This window comes from Periplaneta americana, chromosome 13 (assembly GCF_040183065.1).
Source record: "Periplaneta americana isolate PAMFEO1 chromosome 13, P.americana_PAMFEO1_priV1, whole genome shotgun sequence".
NCBI classification, from domain to species: Eukaryota; Metazoa; Arthropoda; class Insecta; order Blattodea; family Blattidae; genus Periplaneta; species Periplaneta americana.
This window is the reverse complement of record NC_091129.1, coordinates 58,750,513-58,775,035: the sequence shown is the minus strand read 5'-3', so window position 1 is coordinate 58,775,035 and position 24,523 is coordinate 58,750,513. Positions and strand designations below refer to the sequence as shown.

Genomic DNA, 24,523 nt, shown 5'->3' with positions numbered 1-24,523 from the left:
GTGCATTTCACGTAATTTCATGTCTGTGTGTGCTTTCACTTGAATTTCAGAGATAGCTGACGATAAACAGGAATTCCCTTGTTCCCAGTCTGAACCCGTTGGGATGTCATCGAGAGCCAAAATCTATCTCTCTGTCGGTCGTACCAATATATACGTATATAATTTAATTTATATTGGAAGATTTTTTACCCGTTGACCGCTGTACGGTTATTTTTTTAATATGACTTGAGAAACTATATCTCACAAATTCAGAACATATTATATTAATTCTTATTTTATACACAGAATATAGGTACAATATAAACTCGCAGTATGTCATTTTTTAACGTAAATACTAATATTCTGAGAGATGTATACTTTTTTTTTTTATTTTTTTATATAGAAATTAAGAGCGTGTTATTTCCACAACGCATAACATACTACATTGGCAACGTGATTATACAGTTAGAATTTCGCAGTAACACATTTTCGGACATGAACAACAATGTTTTGAGAGACATATTTTATAATTAATACAGTGTTATTTTCATTCGCCTTACGTACATTCACATGCTAAATTAGCAGTACGACAAAAGGATCGTTGAATTGCTTTTTCATGTGTGTAAAATCTTTTTTTTCCTACTTCTCTGTATAAAATAGACTGAGAATGTGAAAAGCACGGAGTTTTAAAGTTAATGTCTGCAACTGCGACTCTCCTTGAGCTTAATTTCAATATGGCCATTACAAATGCTGGTCGCACTGAAATTGCTGTTACTTAAAATCAAAAGGCATGTTAGTGGGTATCATAGGAATGCGTGGGATAAAAACATCTCCTTTTCGTTTCGCCAGTTAATATTGTCACTTATATTACTACGTTTTGAATGAGTTTTTTCACACCAATTCTTGTTCCATTGCATAATTTTGGTGGGTCAGTATTTCGCAATAGTGCTATTGGTGATTCAATATTAAGTATTAAATTATATGGTGGCAATCCTTGTAGTTTTAAAGAATTCAGGAATTAAGTTGGACAAAACAGTCTGCTCACTATCTACAACTGCATCGAGAAATTCATAATACAATCCTGGACTGCGTAAAGATACTTATTGCATTAATTATATAGTTTTAGCCTTCATGATGTGTATCAACAATGTTATTTAATTTCGTGTTATAATTTCCATGGCCTCGTGAAAGTCGATGTTGAATACAACAGACAATAATAAAAAACAATTGACTATAGAAGACTGCATTTTAATATTATACATGAATGTTTGATCACATTTATTTTTATTTTTTACTAGCCGTACCCATGCGCTCCGCTGCACCTATTAGAAATAAATACAAAGTAATTACATAATTAAAATAGGACATTTGATCCAGGGAACATTCGTGTTTGATACAAGGATAAATCGTTTATTATGTTACTTAAATTGTATTAAAAAAATTAAAATGCGATCATTTTGATCCAGAGACCACTCATTTGGTCATAAAAATTATTTTAGGAAATACAGGAAACAAATGCCTATCAAGTTTTCTGTGCATAAGAAGCTATTTTAATCTTAGCTATCCTCGATTCACTCAGAAGTTTCTGTAATAAAAGTATAGCATTATGTCCATCTAGAGAAACTACACTTTCCAACGGTGAATTAATAATTAATTATACAAATCTCTTAATTTAGCTTCCAATATTACTTCATACAAACACAGAAACATTCTCTGTAGGCTATGTTTCATAGCTTTTGATTGTTGTTGTCCAAGGCCCCTTATAGACGAAGTCATTTGATTTTTATTTCATTACACCGCCTTAGATGGCATTGTTATTGTAATTTTGAAACTCATTTATCTCATTAAATATCAGTCCTATCAAACTTTTGCATGGGATAAAACTTATCGGAAATTATTTTTAAAGAAACTTTTGTTATGTAATATTTTTCATGAAAATTAATAATAAGGGAGATATTTCGATTTAATTCAAGCCCCCTTATAACCCCCCTTTTAAATAAAATATTTTGAATGCCATATAGCCTAAATTCTAAGTTACAACGAACTTAATTTATATTCCAATTTTCATATAAATCGGTTCAGCCATTATCACGTGAAAAGGTAACAAACATCCAGACAGACATACAAACAAAAATGTCAAAAAAAGCGGTTTTCGGTTTCAGGGCGGTTAATTATATATGTTAGGACCAATTATTTTTGGAAAATCGAAAATTACCAGAAAAATTTCGGCTATAGATTTATTATTAGTATAGATTTCTTAATTAATGTAACGTCCATTTGCACAATTTTAATGTAGCCTATGTTCTTCTCCGAGTTATAAAGGTTAAATGTGCAAATTTTGGCAAATATCGGTCAAAGCCTGTAATTTGTATAGAGTACATACATACATATATAGCCACATTGACTTTTATACATAAGATACATAATATTCAAGAGACATAATACATTGTCTCTTGGAAGTTTGGCAACATCCCTATTCTGTTAGGTTCGTGGTCTGCTGTTTGATGGGTGAGATGAAGACAAGTGTGGAAGAAGCAGATGAGTAGAAGCATTAACTTTGCCAAAAACGATCACATAGCTGAAGGGACACAGATCTGCTGGTCTGATAATAGTGAGCTCCTACAAAGTAGCAGTCATTACTGGAGGGATATATCCTTTATATACCTCAGAAGAATTGATGTCAGATCAGGAGAACAAGGTGGTCAGTTGATCGTGTCTGATTTACCAATCCATTATGTTTAAACATGCTATATAAAAAGGTCCGAACATCCTTCTGTAAGTGTGGAGGTGCTTTGTCTTGCTAAAATATAATTTCTTCAGGATTCTCTTCATTTAAAATTGGAAGGAGGAATTGCTCTGACATGTCGAGGTACGTTACACTGGTCAGTTTGTTGGGAGGAGGAAAGGGAGTGGAAACCAGACATTGGTTTAAGATAGAGCAGATAGAGCACAGAAAACATTCTACTCGAACTGTCTTGTGTATTTTTAGTTACTGAATGCAGTTTTTCACTTACCCATATTTTGCGATTATGTTGATTTACATGTTTTGAGAAGTGAAAGGTGGTTTCATCACTAAACAATTTATGAAAGAATCTCACAGAAAAGTGTGTCTTGAGTTGTAATGTGTTACACCATTTAGTGTTTTAAACTTTTGAATTTAAGCAGGTTCTCAGGATTTTGTACACAGTTGAATGTAACATATTGAGTAGTTGGGAAGCTTGTCTTGTTGGTTTATGTGGATTCTGAACATTTGCATGTCTAATTTCATTCATCTTAAAATCACTGATGCGAGGTTTACCTTATCTCTTTCCTTGATAAATGCGTCCAGTTACTAGTTGTGTTCACTTTTCATTTCTCCTTATTTTACATTTTAAGGAATACTACATTAAACTCTTGCATATACACTGTATACATTAAAATAGCTGTCTCTTTCCAAAATTTCTTTACGTGAGCATTTCTTAAAATAAAACTTAACTATAAATAAGAAATTGTCAGAATCTGGACGTTAGAGTTTTCTTTCCAAATTTAATTATTTGAGCATTTTCTTTCCAAGTTTTCATTCTTGAAAAGCAAACCATTATGTCATGATGCTAAATTATTACAACATAAATTAATATACATAATTAGATGAGGTTTGTATATTGAGTACTTTATTAGAACACAACTATTACAATATTATTACAAACTACAATAGAAACAAAATTATATTACGTACATGGTTTCATAAATATAATTATTGTCTGGTTTACATGTAAATAAATTATTTAAACGAAGGAAGTATTCTGAGTATTCACTGTTACAGTATTTAAGAGAAAGATGCTGATACTAATTAAGATTTATTTAAAGTCTGGTTCTTGTTTCAATGATTGGAATATAGGTTGCTGATAAATATTCATATACATTTCAGAGACTTTCCTGGCGGACAAGACATTCCTGTTGCCATTACCTGATGGCAATACATTCAGTTTACAGAGGCGACGTGTAGATGTGACAGCACTAATGTACATTCCACACATTGCCAGTGTAGTTGTTGGCTTTAGTTTTGGCAGTTTCCAGATATGGAACCTCATGCAACTAACTTTGGAGTAAGTAATCAGTTCACATTTTTGTATCCTTTATAATTAATACAAAATCCATTGAAATGTTTGATGCATAATCAATAATGTTACACATACTAAGATTAGTTAATATCTTTCTTCATCAATCACTGTCAACTGCTTATTGCTACTGCCAGATAACTCGTTAAAAATATATAAAATACAAACAGTAGTTTTTGTGTTTTTAATATTGAATGGAAATTTATCCTACATTGACATTGCACTCAGAGAATTATTGTAGATATTTATAAAATTTTAAATGATAATTTACCATAAAATTATTATACATGTTTATAAAACATAAAGTAGAATAAAGACATATTCTTTGTTATAATTTCATTTGCCATCAATGAAGTGGAAAATGACTAACCTGAAGTTCGTTGGAAAACAAGCTGATAGGTGCACCAATACACTATTTTAAAACTGGTGTCTCTTATAAAACAAAACATTAATACAAAGGAATTAGTACATATATTGTAAAAATAAACATTCAGTTGTTGCTTTATTGAGTGTGTTTATAAAGGAACCATGTTTTGTTTCGAACCTGCTCATATCAGTATTGTAAGGGTTTCTACATTAGAGTAGAATTTATTGTCAAAAGCCTGGCATTAGAAAACAACAGCATTACAGTAGTTGCTGTAAATTACCTTCTATTCTCCCTGAGAATTACTTCACTAATTGGAAATCAAATACACTGTAACATACTAGTTTCTGCACCAGCTGCTCTTTCACCATGGCTAGAAAAATAGTTTTTCCTTCAAGGAACTTTTGTATTTCGTGCTTCTTTCTTTATACTGAATAATTCGTCTTGTTCATTTTTTTTGTGCATTATGTAAATGAAACAAATTTTAAATAACTGAAACAATAAAACTTTTCTTGCTGAATTTTGAACCTTCAGATTGCTTTTCAAAATAATATTTTTTTCATGAAAAATTGTATTGTTTCAGCTATTCAAACATTGTTTCATCTACTTAAATTACAAAATGCGTAATGCTGTGCACACAGAATAGTACAAAAGTGTAAAGGTAATGTAAAATCATTATCGTTAAGCATAGAATTTGTAAATAATGTCAGTGCTAGTGGTAAGTTTTCTGGACATTTAGTATAATGTAATAATGTGTTCAGGAATTTTGATTCCGAGAACTGCAATGTTGTTGACATTTATTTAAAGTGCACAAAGTAATTTGGACATGATTTTTCCTAATGATGAACGATCAAGGATCCATTTTCCAAATTAAAAGAAAATATTCAGGGTATTATTATTATGAAAGTGTCAAATCATATGTCTCTGTAGTCGACCTGGTTGGCAAGTTGGTATAGCGCTGGCCTTCTATGCCCAAGGTTGCGGGTTCGATCCCAGGCCAGGTCATTGGCATTTAAGTGTGCTTAAATGTGACAGGCTCATGTCAGTAGATTTACTGGCATGTAAAAGAACTCCTGCGGGACAAAATTCCGGCACATCTGGCGACGTTGATATAACCTCTGCAGTTGCGAGCGTCGGTAAATAAAACATAACATTTTTTATGTCTCTGTTCTGCATGAACTTTTTATATTGCTTTAATACAGTTGACAATTATGTCTTGAAGAACCTACCTGCTTGCTCTCCACCTGTATGATAATGTCAGCCAGCTAACATGTGCAGGTTGGAAGTGAGGAACCTTGTACATTTAATCCTGTTTCTGAATATAGAGCATAAACCTAAAGTAGCCTACATTTCATTTTAATATGAAGTGAATGCCTATTCATAACATTGTATAACGTTTCCCTTTCACCTTTGAACTTGAAAGCAAATATTTTTGTTATAACTTTAATATTCAGACTTTACTTCTAAATTATGTTATATTAAAGAAGAAACAAACAGTGATATTTAAATGTTTGTAAGTGGTCACGTTTAATAAACACTATATTTGTAATATGCACTGCATTATTTCTTAGAGAATCACTATGTAGGATGAGAAAACCGTCACTATGGCAGTACATGGAAATTTTTTTCTGTCGACATGTGCATTAACACGAAAAATGTACACTCACATGTGTTCTTTGTTCACTAGTGTATAAAGAGTGAATGGAGAAGTTGTGTGCTTGTACATTTCTTTTGCTGGGGGAATCCACTGATGAAAAAACTTCCTCACATTGGTGTAATTTTTATTGACTCTACTTACTGTATTCTTCTATAATCATTGCTCAGTCAATCTTCATTTTAATTCACGTGCTTTTATAATTTAATTTTTCTTTCTTTATTTTTTTTTCGAATCAGTTTCTTACTTCTCATAATTATTGCATTTAATCTGTACCAGTTATTCACTCTTGGCCCCTGCTAGTTGAGAATAATTTTGTAATATTAATTACACTATGAATATGATTTTTGAAATAATATGCCATATATACATGAATACTTCGCACCATTGAATAATCGCCTCACCCTAATCTTAGGAGGAAAGAAAAATTGCCTAACTTGTGTTTTATTTACAAGAAATTAATCGTACATAATGATGTACTCCAAACTAAGTAAAATATCAATAGAGATAACTACTGAAGCTTTCCTGGCGACATGATAGTTCGAAATTTTCTCGGGCTTCATTAGCGGAGGACACATGAGAACTCGTCCGCCGAGCCCACCGTGAGACCCAAGGTCATTCAGCCGGAAAGCACAAAGCAAGACGACATGTCGGCCGCGGTCTGCACTAATAACAGCCAATCGGCGCACAGCTCCTCAGCTGGGTACCCTCAGATATCATTTAACCCTGAAGATGAGGAAGATGAACATCCTCGAAACGTCGGTGGATCACCAACTTATGACCTGGCTGGAAGCCCGAGAAAATTTCGAACTATCAATAGAGATGTAATGTAAAACATATACTTAATGGTAAGGTTGAGTTGATGAATTATAATTAGGAAACACTATCTTGGACAGTTTTATAGAGTAATGGAGGTCATGATGAATGGTTCCACCCAATGAGAAAGTGAACCATGCAGTGTCTCACCTCTCATGTCATCTATGCAAGAGATGTAGAATGTTTTTGTTATACCCTTGGTTTGCAAAGGGAAGAGTTCTGTGAGTCATTCGTTGACGATTTAGAAGAATACTTGAAATCGCAGACTGGGAAGAGTCGTTAGCGAATCATTAGAATCAATTTGTAATGTATGATTGAATCATTGGAATCAACTTCTGAAAAAGAATAGTGTTTCCCAACTCTATGCCACATAGACAGAGACGCGAGGTCGGATAACACTATAGTATAATGGGATCCAGTGTTTGAGACAAAGCGGTATCAACCCTATTTCAAACAATGCACACACTCCAGTTTTTTTTGCTAAATTCCTGAAAAAATATGTGTGGAGTATTTGCATATATACTTAAAATTTTTGCTGTATATGGGCGAAGTCTGATATGAGTAGTTTTCTTTTGAGGTGCCAGAAGACAAATAATTTAAACCCCTTAATCTGATGGTGTTGGAGATAAAATCAACGTATTAATATTTATTGGTGAAATATGACAGCTTTGTAATGTGATTACAATAATCCAAATGAGCTTTTCAGTAATTGGTCATCATCCAATTCAAGCACTAGACCTAGTGGTCTGTTGCGATCTCGGTGGTCTCATGCCGTCTTTTTAATGGTCTTCCAACAGATCATTGTCGAGAAAGGTAATAATGTAGCACTGCCTTTGGCCATCTTTCTGTTGGCATTCTCTCGACATGCTGTTTCCAATTAACTTTATAGATTTTAAGAAAATTTAATAAAGACTGGATGTTCAATTCTTCCAAAATTTCTGTCTTTTGTTTTCTATCCCAAAGTGTGTATCTCTGTGCATTATATCTTGTTTTGCTTGTTGTTGAAGAATTATATATATATATATTTTTTTTCCAGGTACATAAGTCCAACAATGCAAGATCCTTTGCCTGTGGTTTCATTTGGTTTCCAGGAACCATGTGATGACCCACGTAATTTCTGTTACTTATGGGCTGTACATGGTAGTTCAGTTGCATTCAGGAATCGGCTACCATTTGCTGTGATGTATGCCCTTTGTTACAAGTCAAAAGAGTGGGTTGATGGATATGGCTATCTGTATCAGGTTAGTAGTCATTTCAAAATATTCTGCAATAATTTTATTATCCTTTAATGTGTGAGATGTAGTAGAGACTGGAGATCATAATCATCATTGGAAACAATAATTGTGATATTTTGATTATATCATTAAGATACAATAGTACTCGAAGATTTTAATGCTCATTCAAGACGTTGAGATTATGAAAAATCAAATAATGCCGGGAAAATTAGAGATGTTTTATTAACTCAATACATTTAGAAATAATATACAGTATTTTAAAAAGGATTCTCAAACTTATATTCATCTTTCTGGTTTAATTAATTAATAAAACTTTCTTCATTTAATGGCTGCTAGGACTGATAGTGTGTACTAGATATTTATGAATATACCGGTATATAGGTATAATAAAGAAATATGTAATGGGGGAAGGAGGGAAGGAAGAAACATTTGTTATGAAATAAAGTAAGCAAGTATAGTGGAGTAAATATGTAGAAAAGGAGTAAAATATAAATTTCAAATATATATAAATATATATATTTTCTCCGCTAATAAGTAAATAAAAAAAACATGTTTCATTTAATGACGCTCGCAACTGCCAAGGTTATATCAGCATCGTCGGTGTGCCAGAATTTTGTCCCGCAGGAGTTCTTTTACATGCCAGTAAATCTACTGACATGAATCTGTCGCATTTAAGCACACTGGCCCGGGATCGAACCTGCAACCTCGGGCATAGAAGGCCAGCGCTATACTAACTGTTCCAGCCAGGCTGAAAATAAGTAAATAAATTGAAAACATTGTTGCTATACTGATGATTTTGTAAGATCCGAATGGATCCCTTTAAGGCACTAATGGCTATTTTTCTCATATGGAAGCCTAATTTTTTACATTTTTGACATGTTTTAGTAAAGAAGAAGTCTATGGACCCTTGTGACCTCACCATCAGACCAATAACCTTGATTTTTGGAAGGTGATATTTTTCTTTGTAGTCTAGAATTGTTGATTCATATGTTTCTTTTTTTGACATCTACCTCGGCCGATTGTTTGGCATACATTTTGAATCTGATAGTGGGGTCAAGAATGAAGACCAACTTGTTTTTGATAGCAACATTGTCTATACATCTAACACTGCTTTGTGTGGCTAATCTTTATACCTCTTGATATACAGTGAACCCAACCTCTTTCAGTTCCTGAGAAAGCATAGAGTGGATTGAGTGTTAGCATATGTTACAAAGAGCCTCACCATAGGTGCAGAAACCGAGGATATGAGGAAATTTTAGTTTTTATATCTTAATACTCCTAACCACAGAATTAGTGTGTGTAAATGCACACTAACGAATAAGAATTATAAAGAATGGACACTAAGCGAATATTCCTGTTGTTTTTTTCTGTGCACATGTGCTCCATCAATGTGTAATTTCACTTTCAAATGCTTGAGATCAGTGTAATTGAGCACCTGTGAACTGTAGAACAGTAATCCTTTTTTGGTGGCAGTTGCTGGTGCGATATCAGCACCAACTCTAGAGAAAAAGGCAGAGCTTCACGCTGATGCAGGTACAGCTGGTTTGAAGGTCATTGAAATAAGTCACTGCTACATCAAAGGTATCAATGCACAGTATCTATACTTATAATTCCCTATATGTAGAGATTGGAATTTTTTGTTGAGTTCAAAGTGCAAAATGTGGGATTTTCAAATGGGAAAATCGATGTTTTCAATTGAATTTATCGGTATTTTCAAATACACAGCTTTAATAGCACGATAAATCATTATAGGCGTCCTTGAAAGGTTTCATGTCTAATGGTTGAAGCCTATGTGTTGTGTGAGGAGGGAGACCCAATATGTATTTTAAAAATTGTTTGATACTAGATGATAATATTCTGTCCGATACTACCCGAATTACACCGTCATTATATTGGCACCAAAATTTAAACTATATAATAATTTTCATTGTAACTAATACAGCAATCTATTATTTAAGAATAACTTTACACTGTATTTAAGGTATATTGTATCAATACTTACACTGCGCGAAAGGCAGACCACCAAACTAGAAACACACAGAAACTATACCACACAAACACAAAATGGCAGCTGCAAAGTGTATTCGTCAAGCGAATGATTCCAACTGAAAGCAGTGTTCAGATGTCGCATACAGAAACATAACCATGTCACTCAGGTACTACCATCTGGTGGTAGAAGAAAGAAACATTACTGTCCGATATTACCCGATGTCCGATATTACCCAGCTCTCCCCTATATGCCTACACATCTGTCTTCAGACAATTGAAGAAAACTGAAGAAATCCCAGCATTATATTGAAAACACTACTGGACATGAAATAGCCTCAACAAGTCAGTTCAAAACCAACTTATTTCCTCATCCTCCTCTGGCTGGATATACTACTCTTGATGCATTAACTTCGAATATATCTATATTCATTGTGTTCTGTTCAAGGGCAGGTCTTTCACTGTAAACCTAACATTCTCCAATCTTTCCTATTTTCCACCTTCCTCTAAGTCTCCAATATGATCTATGTACTCTCCTGCAGGACAAAAATTCCGGCACACTAGCGACACTGATATAACCTCTGCAGTTGCGAGCGTCGTTAAATAAACCATAATTTAATTTCTGTGAATCTTAATATTGTCTGTCATCTGATATGTTCTTATGGCCCGAACTTTTCTCCTGTTCACCATTCCTTCCAGTGCATTCTTCTGTAGACAGTTTCTTCTCGGCCAGTGGTTTAGCCAATTTCTTTTTCTCTTCCTGATCAGTTTCAGCATCATTCTTTCTTCACCCACTCTTTCTAGCACAGCTTCATTTCTTATTCTGTCTGTCCATTTCACATGCTCCATTCTTCTACATATACACATTCCAAATGCGTCTAGTCAGTCATTTTTCTTTGTTTCTCTTCACTAGGTGGGTTGGCAATTGAAATGGAGAACTGCCACTGATTTTCGTTGAAGTTTAAGATCTGCATTGCATTTGTAGAGATGCCCTTACAGTCTCTTAAGCCATGCTAATGTTTCCCAGCATATGTCTGATAATTTGTGCATTTCAGGATTTTGTTTCTTGTACACATCGCTTTGAGTTTGACCTGACTGGAGATGAGAGTAGCGCTGTGTCTGTGGGCGGTCGCAGTGTAGCTTGCCATACCATAAACAAATTGTCACCTGCTACTGCAAGAAAAGACAGCCCACGAGCAGACTTGGATGATAGTAAGTTTTGGTACTTGGTGTCTGGATAGGAGTTTTTTAATTTATGTAGAGTGTCACAGGAAATATTTCCTCTTATTTTATAACTTTTCTATTCCAACTTATAATATCTTTCTTATACTATTAAGTGTCTTTGCAAGTGAAGTGCCACATGAATTTAAGGTGCAGAAATATAGAAAAATGTGTAAAATAGATTTCTCTAAAAAAATATTGTTAGAATAAACTCACTGAAATAACTGTAGAGTCTTTTGTGACTAATATAATAAGTCATATCTTTCTAAGAATGCATTGTTATTATATGAAAACAAATTGCTCACAGTTAACAAAACAGCAGATTGGTAGGCCTATTACGAAGTGGACTAACTTGTTAAAATTGTTACTATAGTTTGTGCCTTGTGGTCAGATGACCTCATACATATTTCGCAGATGAGGTGTAGTTGTACCTCACTGCATGTTATTGAATTACAAAAGATAAGTTGATGAGGGACTGCATGTATTTAGTTTTTATATGTAACTAGCTAAAACCACCCGGCGTTGCCCAGGTTTTCCTTTATGCTTCTGGCTTAAGGAGATCTCGGCAACTCAACTATAGAAAATCAAAATGGATTACTGTCTTTACTAAGCTTTCCTCGTCCCTAAAGATTAATCTTTACATAGTGTCACTTACATGAATTAATGACATTAGCCAAAATGCCTGCCAAGATTAACACAATTTAAAAAACAGATGAAGATGAGGCACCCAAAAGAAAAGATATCATCATGTGCCTTACTGTTTTTGTTTTTAATTAGCTTTGTCTTGTAGTTTAGCTAAACAAAACATTCCTTCGGTCCATTTAAATCTGTTTAACATAGACGCAATTGATCTAAAGCTGTGCTGACACAAATTTAATGTAATTTCCTATCTATGTGTGCTTTCGCTTGACGTTTAAAGACAGTTGATGATAAATAGGGAATTCTCTTGTTCCCAGTCTGAACCCCTTGAGGTATCATGGTGAGTTAAAATTTACTCTTTATTGATCGTATCAAAGAATTAATATGTAAATAAAAAATATATATAATAGGATTGGAGAATTTTGTACCCCTTGTCCGCTTTATGCCCGCTTATGGCATACCCAGTTTCTTAAATATGACTTGAAAAATTAGGTCTTACAAATACTTCTACATAATATACTGTATATTAATTATGTCATTTTTATTTTATTTACAGAATACAGTATAATCTCGCAATAAATCATTTTTGGACTTGAAGAATAATATAATACAGATATAGTCCACACCTGTGGAGTAACGGTCAGCACATCTGACTGCGAAACCAGGTGGCCCGGGTTCGATTCCCGGTCGGGGCAAGTTACCTCGTTGAGGTTTTTTCCGGGGTTTTCCCTCAACCCAATATGAGCAAATGCTGGGTAACTTTCGGTGCTGGACCCCGGATTCATTTCACCGGCATTATCACCTTCATCTCATTCAGACGCGAAATAACCTAAGATGTTGATAAAGCATTGTAAAATAACCTACTAAAATAAAAAAATAAAAATGCAGATATAATTTAGCAATAACACATATTCGGACATGATCAACAATATTTTGAAAGACATATATTTTAGAATTAATACACTGTTATTTTCAGTGAGCATACATACTTATGTATGTACATTTACATAATTGTATGGTAACTTTGTTTGAGACAGCATAAATAAAATACTACAGATGTCTTATTTATGTAGTAAAATCCCCTTTATGTCGGGTTAAAATAAAATAACGTATTTAAAATAATGTATATAAATTATCAAAATGATAAAAACAGTCAGTTGACCTCGAGTTCGAACCCGGATTCCCCTACACCAAAGCGTTTGACTGTACCACTATGCTACAGAGAGATATGTAGTACTGTACTCCAACCACGAGAAAGTCTCCAGGGAATAAAACGAAGCGGGGTGATGCTGTGAATGAATGTTGATGTCATAAGATGTCATAAGGTCACACACGTGGGTACTCGTATCTCTACTGGCTATCTCTCAAAGCACAAACCATAACACTGATATACACATTTTTATACTACCCTAGTTACAAAATTAGATCACTGTTAATCTCCTGGTCTTTTAATCCCTCCATACAGGAAATAACATATGCAGGAGAGCGCATGATTTTTAAACTGACGTTATAACTCTAATATTATCTATCTTCTTCGCTCCAATAGATGATGCAATAGTAAGCACATTCCTTTCACGGTTTATCTCCTGGTTGGAGAACAGTAAAGTGTTGAATTTACGTGTTATGAATACTTTTATGTTTGCTGCCAATATTTGATTTGAATTCTTAAATATTAAACAAAAATGTGTTTTATGCCATATTATTTCGTATATTCATGCCACATGGCACATTCAATCAAGAGATCGTCCCTCATTTACGTAATTTTAATTTAGTGCTATTTTATTTAATATTTCAGGCAATATGGCCACATTTACAACAGAGAAAGATGCGTGTCACCGCATTTCTGATTTGTGATTGATGTCCAACTTATATTATACATGCTTGATCATATTTCTTTCTAATTTTTATTGTTTTCACTAATTTAACGTCCATCTGTCCAATTTTAATGTAGCCTATGTTCTTCTCCTGGTTATAAAGGTTAAATGTGCAAACTTCGGCAAATATCAGTCAAAGCATGTAGATTTTTATAAAGTACACGCACGCGCACACACGCGTAATATTTTTCACTTAATGTGTTTTGCTGCGAAACTTTCAATACTTTCTGGTAAAAATAATTATAATAATTTCACTCAGTACCAGTTTTCAAAAATAGAATATGATGCTTTTATTTTAAAAATCCAAACTATGCGTTTTTATGCAACATAAAATCATCTTTAATTAGCTTAACCCGAAAATATGCCACAATAATATCAATATCGTGAAATATTATGCATTTATATAAAAAAAAAACAAAATAAAATTTGGTTTGATAAGCTTGAATGTTCATGATTCGTGAAGATAATTAATCAGCAATTAACTAGGCTACAGCCACTGGAAAAATATATGCAAATGCATGAACTTCCCGGCCCTAATTGTGAGATATAAGGAAGACAGGGCTCGTAAATTGCTTTTTGTCCTTGTCAACTTCTATTGCTTGTGAAAATTAATATACTGGTGAGGAGAAACATGAAGAAGGCATATATAGGGTGAAATGTAATTAAACTGACAAACTCCGGGAGGTTGCATGGGACACCAAAACAAACGGTTTTCTCTAATGCTCATATTTTTCTCAGAGACTTCATTAAACCGGCAGAAGGCGTATGCGTTGTTCAGTTCATGACGACTCTACAAATTCACATTTTGTTGTACGTCTTGACTAGTACAGTTCTTTATTAAACCGATCTGGTGATGCGGATATTTGCTGCAGCAGGGGAAATAAATGATAATCCTGAAGTCTCTCATCGTGTTAGATAATCCATGTCCTGTCGATGTAACCTTTGTGTACAGTTCAATGGAGGTATTTTTGAACATCTTTTGCAGTGATTTTGGTATGTAAATGTTTTTGAACATCTTTTGCAATGATTTTGATATGTAAATGTTTCATAAGAGACTCAAGCAATAAAGCATAGCAATGATTTGTGTTACATTAAGAAAAGTGTTTGTATTGGTGTTCTGTCCCATACAATCTCCCGGAGTTAGTCGGTTTAATTACTTTTCACCTTGTATTTTCAACCCCAACCTGAAGATATTAATACATTTAATTGGAGTGTATAAACAATTCGAATAAAAAACTAGTGGGAAAAGAATAAAATACATAGAACTTACACAGCAGGAATCAATGTCATATAAAATGAGCTACTTGTTTAAAATCTTAAAAAATCCGTAGCAATAGTTGTGAACTAGTAAGTGACCAATTTCTATAGCTAGAATATTATGGTTTTGTTTAATTTTATCCAGAATTTTTAATACAATCTCTGTTGACAGAAATTTGAGGTACATCTCTCAACATCAAAATTACATTTCAATTTTAGCAATAAAAACAAGAAATATGCATATTACATTAGAGAAAGATTACTTACTTTCAGCCAGTATATTTAAGATGGGTAACTGTTTAATATTCAACGATTTGACAGCTGTCAACTCAGTTGGACTAAAATCCCACCTTAAATTAGACAATTGATTTGATGAATGTTGTTATTGTTGTTTAATGCCTGGCATCTGGCAATGAAGCCATTAGCGCTCTTGCTCTTCAGTACTTTTGAATTAGGTCTTTCTCTCCAGACAGGGTGCTGCAGGTTTTCTGATGTCAGAGGTAATAAACGATGAAATTAAAATAAGCTCTTTGACAATCATTAAGCATTTGTCATTCATCAGTGTGTCTTGATCGTGGTTGGTGAAATCGACTGAGAGAATAATATTGAGCTCTTATATTTGTAGTCCTCTAGCACACCATCAGCTGAATGGCTGGAGCATTGACTTTTGACACTGGCAACCCAAATTCGAATCCCGGGTCTGAGTGGAATTTATGGTAAACAAAGGCCTTGCTTTGCAGTAGGTTTTCATGAAGTACTTTCTTTTCCCATACCAGCATTCCACTATTGCTTCATGTAGTTCACCTCTCATGGTACACTGAGGGCAATGTTATCGGTGGTAAAAGTGACTCCATTTTTAGTATATTGTTCATAGATTGGGATGCTTGAATGAATGACGCAAAGTGAGGTATCTTCCATTAGGTAAAAAAAGATATTTGTGGCCTTTTGGAATACTTCTCTATATATATTTGCCACATTGGCAAAAATTCAATCCAAAGAGTAGTTGTACAGTGACCAAGACTAAAATTGCAGCTATTTAAATATTTTCAAATACTTAAATTTTTCATTTGCTAGAAGTTTTCTGTGAAAAATACTGGGCATTTTTCTTTGTTCACTCTATCTCAAAATAGACAGGCTGATGTGACAAATGTTGATTTGTGAACTTTACATGAGGTTAATGCTGTTTTAGGTGTCCCAGAGAGCGACCTTTCATTGTGTCTCTTTGTATGGGAGGCATGGGGTTCTAATGGCCCTGGATCAACATGTATGTCACTTTTCGACCTGAACCAGTGGTACAAGGAACAAATGCCAGGCAGAATATTGAAGGGACAAGTCTCCACATACATGACTGTCTTTTCACTGGACGAAGTAGTGGAAGCGACTTCAAATTCTGCACTTAGCGCCAATCCACTACTTGATGTGAGAGTTGATCCAGCCAGTTTGTCACAGTTCACTGCAGTGCAAAGTCTCGAGGAGCATTTCTACCCCTCAGCACTTTCATTTGGTAAGAATTGTACAATGCATAGTGCTTTCAAGCCACTTACAATGTTCTTACATCTGGTCTTGTAGTGTTTATTTACAAGGCTGTCAGATTTAAAGCAGTATTTATTACTAGAGAATAATTTTATTCTTTAGTAAATTCAATATTTGATAGCACTGTTCTTGGTAGTCTATTGAGAATGATACATCTTTTAAGCATCAAAAATCCTAAAAGCAGCTTCCATTAGATAAGGATGTAGTCATTAGTCCAGGGGCGGCTTTCGAAGGGGGGCTGCGGAGCTGCAGCACCCCCAGACATTGTGGCTCTTGTCTCGTTTTTTGTTGTGAAATACATTTGTTATTCAGTCTCTATTCAGCGGCTCGAATTTTTTTTATAAAATTTCGCTCTCATTAACATGCACGCAATCGTTAGTGAAGTCACTTCCTCCCCTGGTGCTGCCAGAGTGAAATCAGAGACAAGGACTATAGGATGAAGCCACTTCCTCCCCTGGAGCTCCCAGTCTCGTCTCGGATGCTTTGCGCATTAGTTTTATCCCTCCCCCTGCTGCCTCTTGCCATGAATCCAGAGTTTCCAGGTGCTGCAAAATTTGCAGCAGTTTGTCAGTAGCGAGCAGTTTTATATACATTTTCTTTAATGTTGTGAGTATAACAAGTGCAACAATGTTTAATTTTGTATAATATTTACAGTCTATTCAGTTCAGTACCTTAACAGTTCAGGAGAAATGTGAAATTAAGTGCCCATCAGTTGAATGTCATAATGGAAAGAGCCACTAAGCAAAATAGCCTACAAAACTCGCATATTTTTTGCTAATTTATTCAGTATCCCAGCTTTCTTCTCTCGATCTCCTCACAGTCTGTATTAGATTAATGTGTTTGAAAGACAGTTCCATCAGCTGGGGCAACAAGATGGAGTTTTAAAATTAGAACAGTAAATGTTGTTCATGAGAAGGAGCCATTGCTAGAATGTTTTCAAACCATAATGGAATCTGAAACATCTAACAACATCACAATAAATGAGGCAAGCATGGAACAGTGCACAGTTGAGCAGCGAGATCTATGAAAATGAAAACCCTAAAAAGTGTCGTAAGGTCGAAGGGATTCAGACAAGGGTTGCGGCAGCCAAAGAAGTATGTGACCTCATTATAACACAAGCTAACACCCGATTCCAGTTCATAGATCATCTGATGTTATCTTCTCTTCTGTGTCAAGAAAAATTTGAATGCTACAAAAGCTCATTTCCTGAAAATGACCTAAATGTATGTGCTAAGCTTTTTCTAATGTTCGATAAAGACAAACTAAAAACGGAACTCACTGTGTTGTATCAGAGACAAGAATTCAGAAATATCAGTGACACAATCAAGCTCTTGCAGTTTCTTCTATCTGAGAACTTGCAGGCCTCATTTTCAGAAGTTATGAAACTACTACGCATAGCTATCACCATACCAATGACAACTTCCGAACCAGAATGTTGCTTTTCATGTTTGAAGAGAGTGAAATCCTATCTTAGAAATACGATGAGAGAAGTGACCGCATTAGCTATGTTTTCCATTGTGAAGTTTATGTTAAACGACATACCGTATTTTAATAAGAAGTTGATTCAAAAGTTTGCAACCTACAAGACAAGGCGCATGGAACTAATCTTTAAATAAAATAAGTTGCTTGGTTTATTTTTCTATGCAGCCCCCCTTAATTCAATATCCACGAGCCGCCACTGCATTAGTCCATATAGGAAGTCTAATGGATGTGTAAGACCTGTGAAAAAAGATGAAGATACAATCATACTTCAAGCCTTCTATCACTTTGTTTTCAACTCTTAGTAAAAGATGTTACCACAGTGTCGATTCAAAATTGCATTGGTTTACAGTCTTCTGTGTGTAATGTTATATGCTAATATACAAGGTGGGTCAAAGTCAATTTCCCCAATAGGTTTTTTAGGTTTCATACTTCTAGACATATACAGATATCATAACTTGAATAAACGAATAGCTGGTGTAATAAATGGTGATTTAACAACCATGTTCGTGTGTCAACTGTTTTTCTGATGTCATGTCTTGAAAACAGCGCTCGTTTTCCGTAATGCTGTTATTATGGCAACAGGATGGAACACCACCTCAATTTGGTGTAGGAGAGAGGGACTTCTTGAACCAGCAATTCCAAGAATGGATTGGCCATCATGGCACAACAGAATGGCCCCCAGATCATGCGACCTGGCGCCATGTGATTTTTTTGCTGTAGGATATCCTGAAAAATGATGTTTTTGCTCAGAACCCACAGGATCTGCATCAGTTACGACAGATGATCGAACATCATTCATGAAAATCGATGAAAATCGTGACTTATGTTTTGCCGTCTGTAAATCAGTGTGTAAACGTTGTGAATTGTGTATCGAGAAACAGGGCCTCCATTTTGAATAAAATCTGTAAAAGAATGTGTAGTAAAATGTAAATTGAATGTAATTAAATGTAAGGAAGTGTTTGGGGAAAGTGACTTTTGATTCACCTTTTACATGTACAAAGTGCACAAATTGAAAACGGGTATCACTAATGTTGAAAGTTATGGAAAAGCCAATGTTAAGTGCTCAGCCTTGAAAACCAGATAGTTAATCATGTTTCAATTAAATATTCAACAAAATTTAGGCCTAGGTAAGTTTATTTTATTTTCATATTGGTGTCTCATGTAAAATGTCTTTATAAATAAATTCATAACTCTTCAAAAATCTGCCAACACTTGCATGTTCAGCATTTTCACATGCTCAGTTTGTAAAATAGTAATGTTTTTGCAGAGAATATGTTTGCAATGGTAATTTTTTCAGCACAGTAATGACTTATAAGTTTTATGTAATGTTTTCATGGCTTTTTACTCATTCTCTCCCTCTTCTAATATTCTGACGTTAGTAGTTTTCCACTTTTCTTGCATTCCTTTGGAAGGTTGACCACTGTTCTTCATTTTGACTGGATGTTGGGGAAGGTAGTCTCTTGTTATTCTGATGTCAGATGGTGCAATGTGGTGAAAATTTAATTTGACAATATGAAACAGTACCCCTTATTGTAGGACAGCTATCCCTTTCCGGATTCTCTCTAAGCAGTAGTATTGTGTATTTAATTTAAAGATGGTAATTGCTCTTTTGACATGTGTACATCTTTATAGTTAAGTTCCCTTTCTCGCAAGATAGTCTGCATAATCATTCCCCAAAAGATTTATTTGATCATTGATGTAGATATTGAACAAAGTGACACTTTAATAATTTCAAGGGAAAAATTGTTCCGGGGCCAGGTAACAATCCTGGGACCTCTGGTTGAACGTACCAGCGCTCTACCAACTGAGCTACCAAGGAACTCCACCTGACACTGTCTCAATTTTTCCTTTTATATCCACACAACTCGACAAGGGGAAAAATTGAGATGGTGTCTGGTGGAGTTCCTGAGTAGCTCAGTGGTTGAGCGCTGGTACATTCAACCAGAGGTCCCGGGATCAATACCCGGCCCCGGAACAATTATTTCCATGAAATTATTAAAGTCTGCTTCACAGGAAGCTTTACCTGAAAAACTAGACTTGCATAAAGTGACACTTGTTACAGCACTTTATGGAAGACTGACTGGTTTGCATACATTTGGATTTTGTTGTTCTGTATCTAACTGCGATCAATCTTTGATTCAAGAAATCCTGGAACCACCTTAACATATGTCCAAATAGTGAGCAGTCTTTTAGTTGGTATAAAGCATCATTTAAATGGATGTTTTCACATAATAAAGGAAATGGACAAAACTGACCTCTCAGTAATATGCATGTAACAGCATAGAAATGCAACAACAAATTCGAAGTGTATAGTATTTACAGTCCTGCAAACAATAACAGTTTGCATTTGGACATAATAAAATGCACTTTATAAACTGTCATATAGTAAATATATTATATAAGGGGGGACGAACCAAAAACTTTTATAAACTAGAATGGTCAGGCTAGCAATCTTGAACTAAGAAAAAAAAAAAGTAAATAAATAATAAAAAGAGAAAGACAAAATGGAATTTCAAGGAAGCCAGTTGGGAAAAAATCTAAAAGAGAAAGCAGTGTACTCTTCAAGAAAATCAGCACCAAGCAGAATGTAAATAAAACAAGAAAAGAATTAAATTCCTCAGTTATTAGAGTTGCAAAATTGTATCACAAGGGAAGAATATATTTACGAACTCTTCTGCAACAAAAATTAATAAGGGGCAATGCCACAATAAAAGCAGAGAATTAAAAAAAAAATGTTACAGATGTAATAGAATGGAGAAAAGAAAGCATAAAACGAAAGACAGCTATAAAGTTGTAGAGAAGATAAGTTTCGAAAATGTCATTTCACTAGACTATAGTCGGCCTGGGTGGTGCAGTTGGTGCAGTGCTGGCCTTCTGTGCCCGAGGTTGCAGGTTCAATCCTGGCCCAGGTTGATAGCATTTAAGTGTCCTTAAATGCGATAGGTTCATGTTAGTAGATTTATTGGCATGTAAAAGAACTCCTGCGGAACAAAATTCAGACACACTGGTGACGCTGATATAACTTCGGCAGTTGTGAGCATCGTTAAATAAAACATAATTATAAATCATATAGACTGGACTATAGAACAATCATATTTTCTCGAATAAGCTGTGCACTCCATTTTTGAAAGGCAAATAAATAAATAGATAAGTTAAATTAATAAATACGTAAAAAAATAAATAAACAAATTACAAAGTAACAATTAAACACAAATACACTGAAGTTGTTGCATTCAACCATTCTTACAATCCTACCCCTGCAGGTCTTGAAATCATTAATATTTTCTTCCCGTGCTATAGCCAGCGCCTTTAGTTGGCACATTTCTGTCGAAACTGCATAGCCAAGCTGCCATGTCTCCAATATATATATATATATATATATATAGACACACACACACACAAATTAGCTTGGCCTGCACACTGGGAAATTTAGCTTTGTGACCACGAAAAGCTCTCTTGTTGCCATTGTTAATAACAGTTTCTTCTTTTTCCTCCAGTCTCTGTTGCAATTTTCACTTATATCAGATTTAAGGGTTGTAGCTTGATTTCCATGTTCCTTCTGATCTTTGATAATTTTAAATTTTTCGCTACAAGCCTAGATCATATATGTAACAGATAACTCATCGCTATGTTAAAATCGGCAACACTTTGAAGAGAACAACCGCCAGGATCGCCACCCGTCCACCGTAAACGAACATGAGATGGCAGTACAGTTGCTAATGCAATTCAAATGGGAATTATGACGTGACTCCTTATGTAACAACTAGATGGCAGCATAGTAAACCTGACAAAAGTTGTTAAAGTCAAAGCCTATAAGACCGACCTATCTGTTACATATATGATCTAGGCTACAAGTAAGGATCACAATCTCATACCTTTAGTTGTACTCATTTTCAGAATTGAAAATATAGGACACACGAACTATACACTTACCACATTTGAACTTGATTCTGATACATTTACAGCTAATCCAAACGCCATTTAACAATATTAATTGAAATGCTCGCATAGGTAGATGTGTCACCTTTGGAGTTGTGTGGGAGGAAAATTGGGTAATATTGTCAGCTTCATTTTGGATAAACTGCGCACCCGTATTTTTACTTGTACATTTTGGAAAAAAATGTATGGGGTACTCGACAAATACAGTAGTAGTAAGGTACAGCTGTCAAAAAAAAAAGTGGCCGCACTCGTGAACAGCGAATATTTTTAAAGTCCACTTCGGGTCGCGGCGATGTTACACGATGCATGTGCTTGTACAAGCAGTTCCGGAACTATGAAAGTGTTCCATATCTGCGCCTCGTAGACCAGCGGTAGAGTGCTTGTTTAATGATTCAAAGGTCGTGGGTTTGGGCGTTCTTCAAGTTTTCATTTTATTTTTTAATCGTTCTTTAGCGATGTAAATGATATTCAAATTATCATTTATATCCAGTTATCGTTCTTTATGGATATCACGTTATTTATATTTTGTTATCGTTCTTTAGAGATATGAATAAAATTCAGGTCATCATTTGTATTCTGTTATCGTATTATAACGATATGAATAATAATTATTATTGTATCTCCAATGGGGGTTAGCCCTATTTTACATATGTATGTTAGAGCTATAGTTTTATACACAAAAAAGATAAGCATAAAGAAAAATGGAAAAGAAAATTAAATTAGCTTACGCGATGTAAACAAAACATAAATTAGGCATTGCGATTGCAAAACAAATATCAGGTATCAATTTGAAACATACAAAATCATTAACACAAATATGCAGCTTTCCGTACCATACATCATAAATTAATACACAATAGTCACACAAACACAATCAAACTATAATTACGACATTGCGACGACATCAAGCATCCCATAACTGACTCACATACATATCAAATCAAGCATCCGTTACAACACATACACTTCAACATAGTAACCACACTTTTAAAAGTTACAAATTTGGCTCCAAGAAGAATAAATAGGACACTGTTACTAATTACTATTCTTCTACAATTTCTTAAATACATCTGTAATAAATCTGTGAAATTCCGATATGAATAATATTCACGTTTTTTATATTGTCATCGTTCTTTAGCGATTTAAATAATATTCAAGTTATCATTTATATTCTGTTTTCCTTCATTAGCATTATAAAACAATATTCAAGTTATTTATATTGTTATTGTTCTTTCGCAATATATTAATTAAACAAACCGATATTTATCATTTATATTCTGTTATCGTTCTTTAGTGATACTGTATAAATAATATTCAAGTTATTTATATTGTAATCGTTCTTTAGCGATATAAATAACATACATTTAATATTAGGTTTGGAAAAATCCAGTTGCATAATACTGGTATTAGTTTTTCTTTTTGTATTATTACATTATACTATCTTGAACCACAATAAAATGAAAAGGAGTAACGAGGAATTGAACCTGAGACGTTGACATCTAAATTCCGACGTTCGTCCGCTGAGCTACGAGGGCAAAAGTGTGGAAACATTTTCGGAAAAATTGGCCCAATCACATACTAAGATTTTCTGATGATTCGTAGAAGCTAGTCCAGGGTGCGAGGGGCAAAGGTTAATTGAGATTTCCCGGTCTCTGATCGGGTCAAACATCCTGATAGAATTAATATTTAAACCTTGCCGTGAATTTCGGTGAAGTCCGGAGGGCCCAATTAGTCAAATCCACTCTCCTCATCTCCACACTTGGGCCCCCTGGAATTTAATAAGATGCGAAAGAGATAGTGGTGTGCGGAAGGCAACGGGATGTTACCGCATTTAGGCCTATCGTTCCCAAGAAAAACTGCAAACATGAACAAAGGAAGCTTTTAATAGAAGAAGAAGGATCTTCTGCGGACCTCTGGAAAAAGAACTAAGGAAGAGACTAGTGAAGTGCTTTGTGTGGAGTGTGGCATTGTATGGGGAAGAAACATGGACATTACGACGAAATGAAGAGAAACGAATGAAGCATTTGAAATGTGGATGTGGAGAAGAACGGTGCGTGTGAAGTGGACAGATATAATAAGAAATAAAATTGTGTTTGAAAAAGTGAGTGAAGAAAGAATGATGCTGAAACTGATTAGAAAGAGAAAAAGGAATTGGTTGGATCTCTGGTTGAAAAGAATAATAGACGACATTAGGATATGTGGCTCATATGCGGAGACTAAGAGGAAGGCAGAAAATAGGAAAGATTGGAGATTGCTGGGTTTGCAATGAAAGACCTGCCCATGGACAGAGCACTTATGTATGTGGGTATGTTCAGAATGCCTGGAATATCGTGTCTAAGAACAGTCGCTATTTGCAAAGACTAGTCAATTCCATGCCCACTCGTCTGCAAGATGATCGAGATAAGAGGAAGATAGACTAAATATTGAATTGTGGCTTTTTGTTTTGT

General features: G+C 34.7%; 1 protein-coding gene across 4 annotated transcripts in view; it reads left to right on the top strand.

Annotated features, from left to right (window-relative positions):
* Positions 1-24,523, top strand: part of Elys (AT hook containing transcription factor 1 homolog) — a 225,577-nt gene that overhangs the window by 45,533 nt on the left and 155,521 nt on the right. For all 4 annotated transcript variants that reach the window (XM_069843302.1, XM_069843303.1, XM_069843304.1 and 1 more), the window contains exons 6-9: positions 3,887-4,064; positions 7,947-8,151; positions 11,187-11,343; positions 16,312-16,626. In XM_069843302.1, the coding sequence (XP_069699403.1) occupies positions 3,887-4,064; positions 7,947-8,151; positions 11,187-11,343; positions 16,312-16,626 (855 nt within the window). The remainder of the gene's footprint in view (positions 1-3,886; positions 4,065-7,946; positions 8,152-11,186; positions 11,344-16,311; positions 16,627-24,523) is intronic.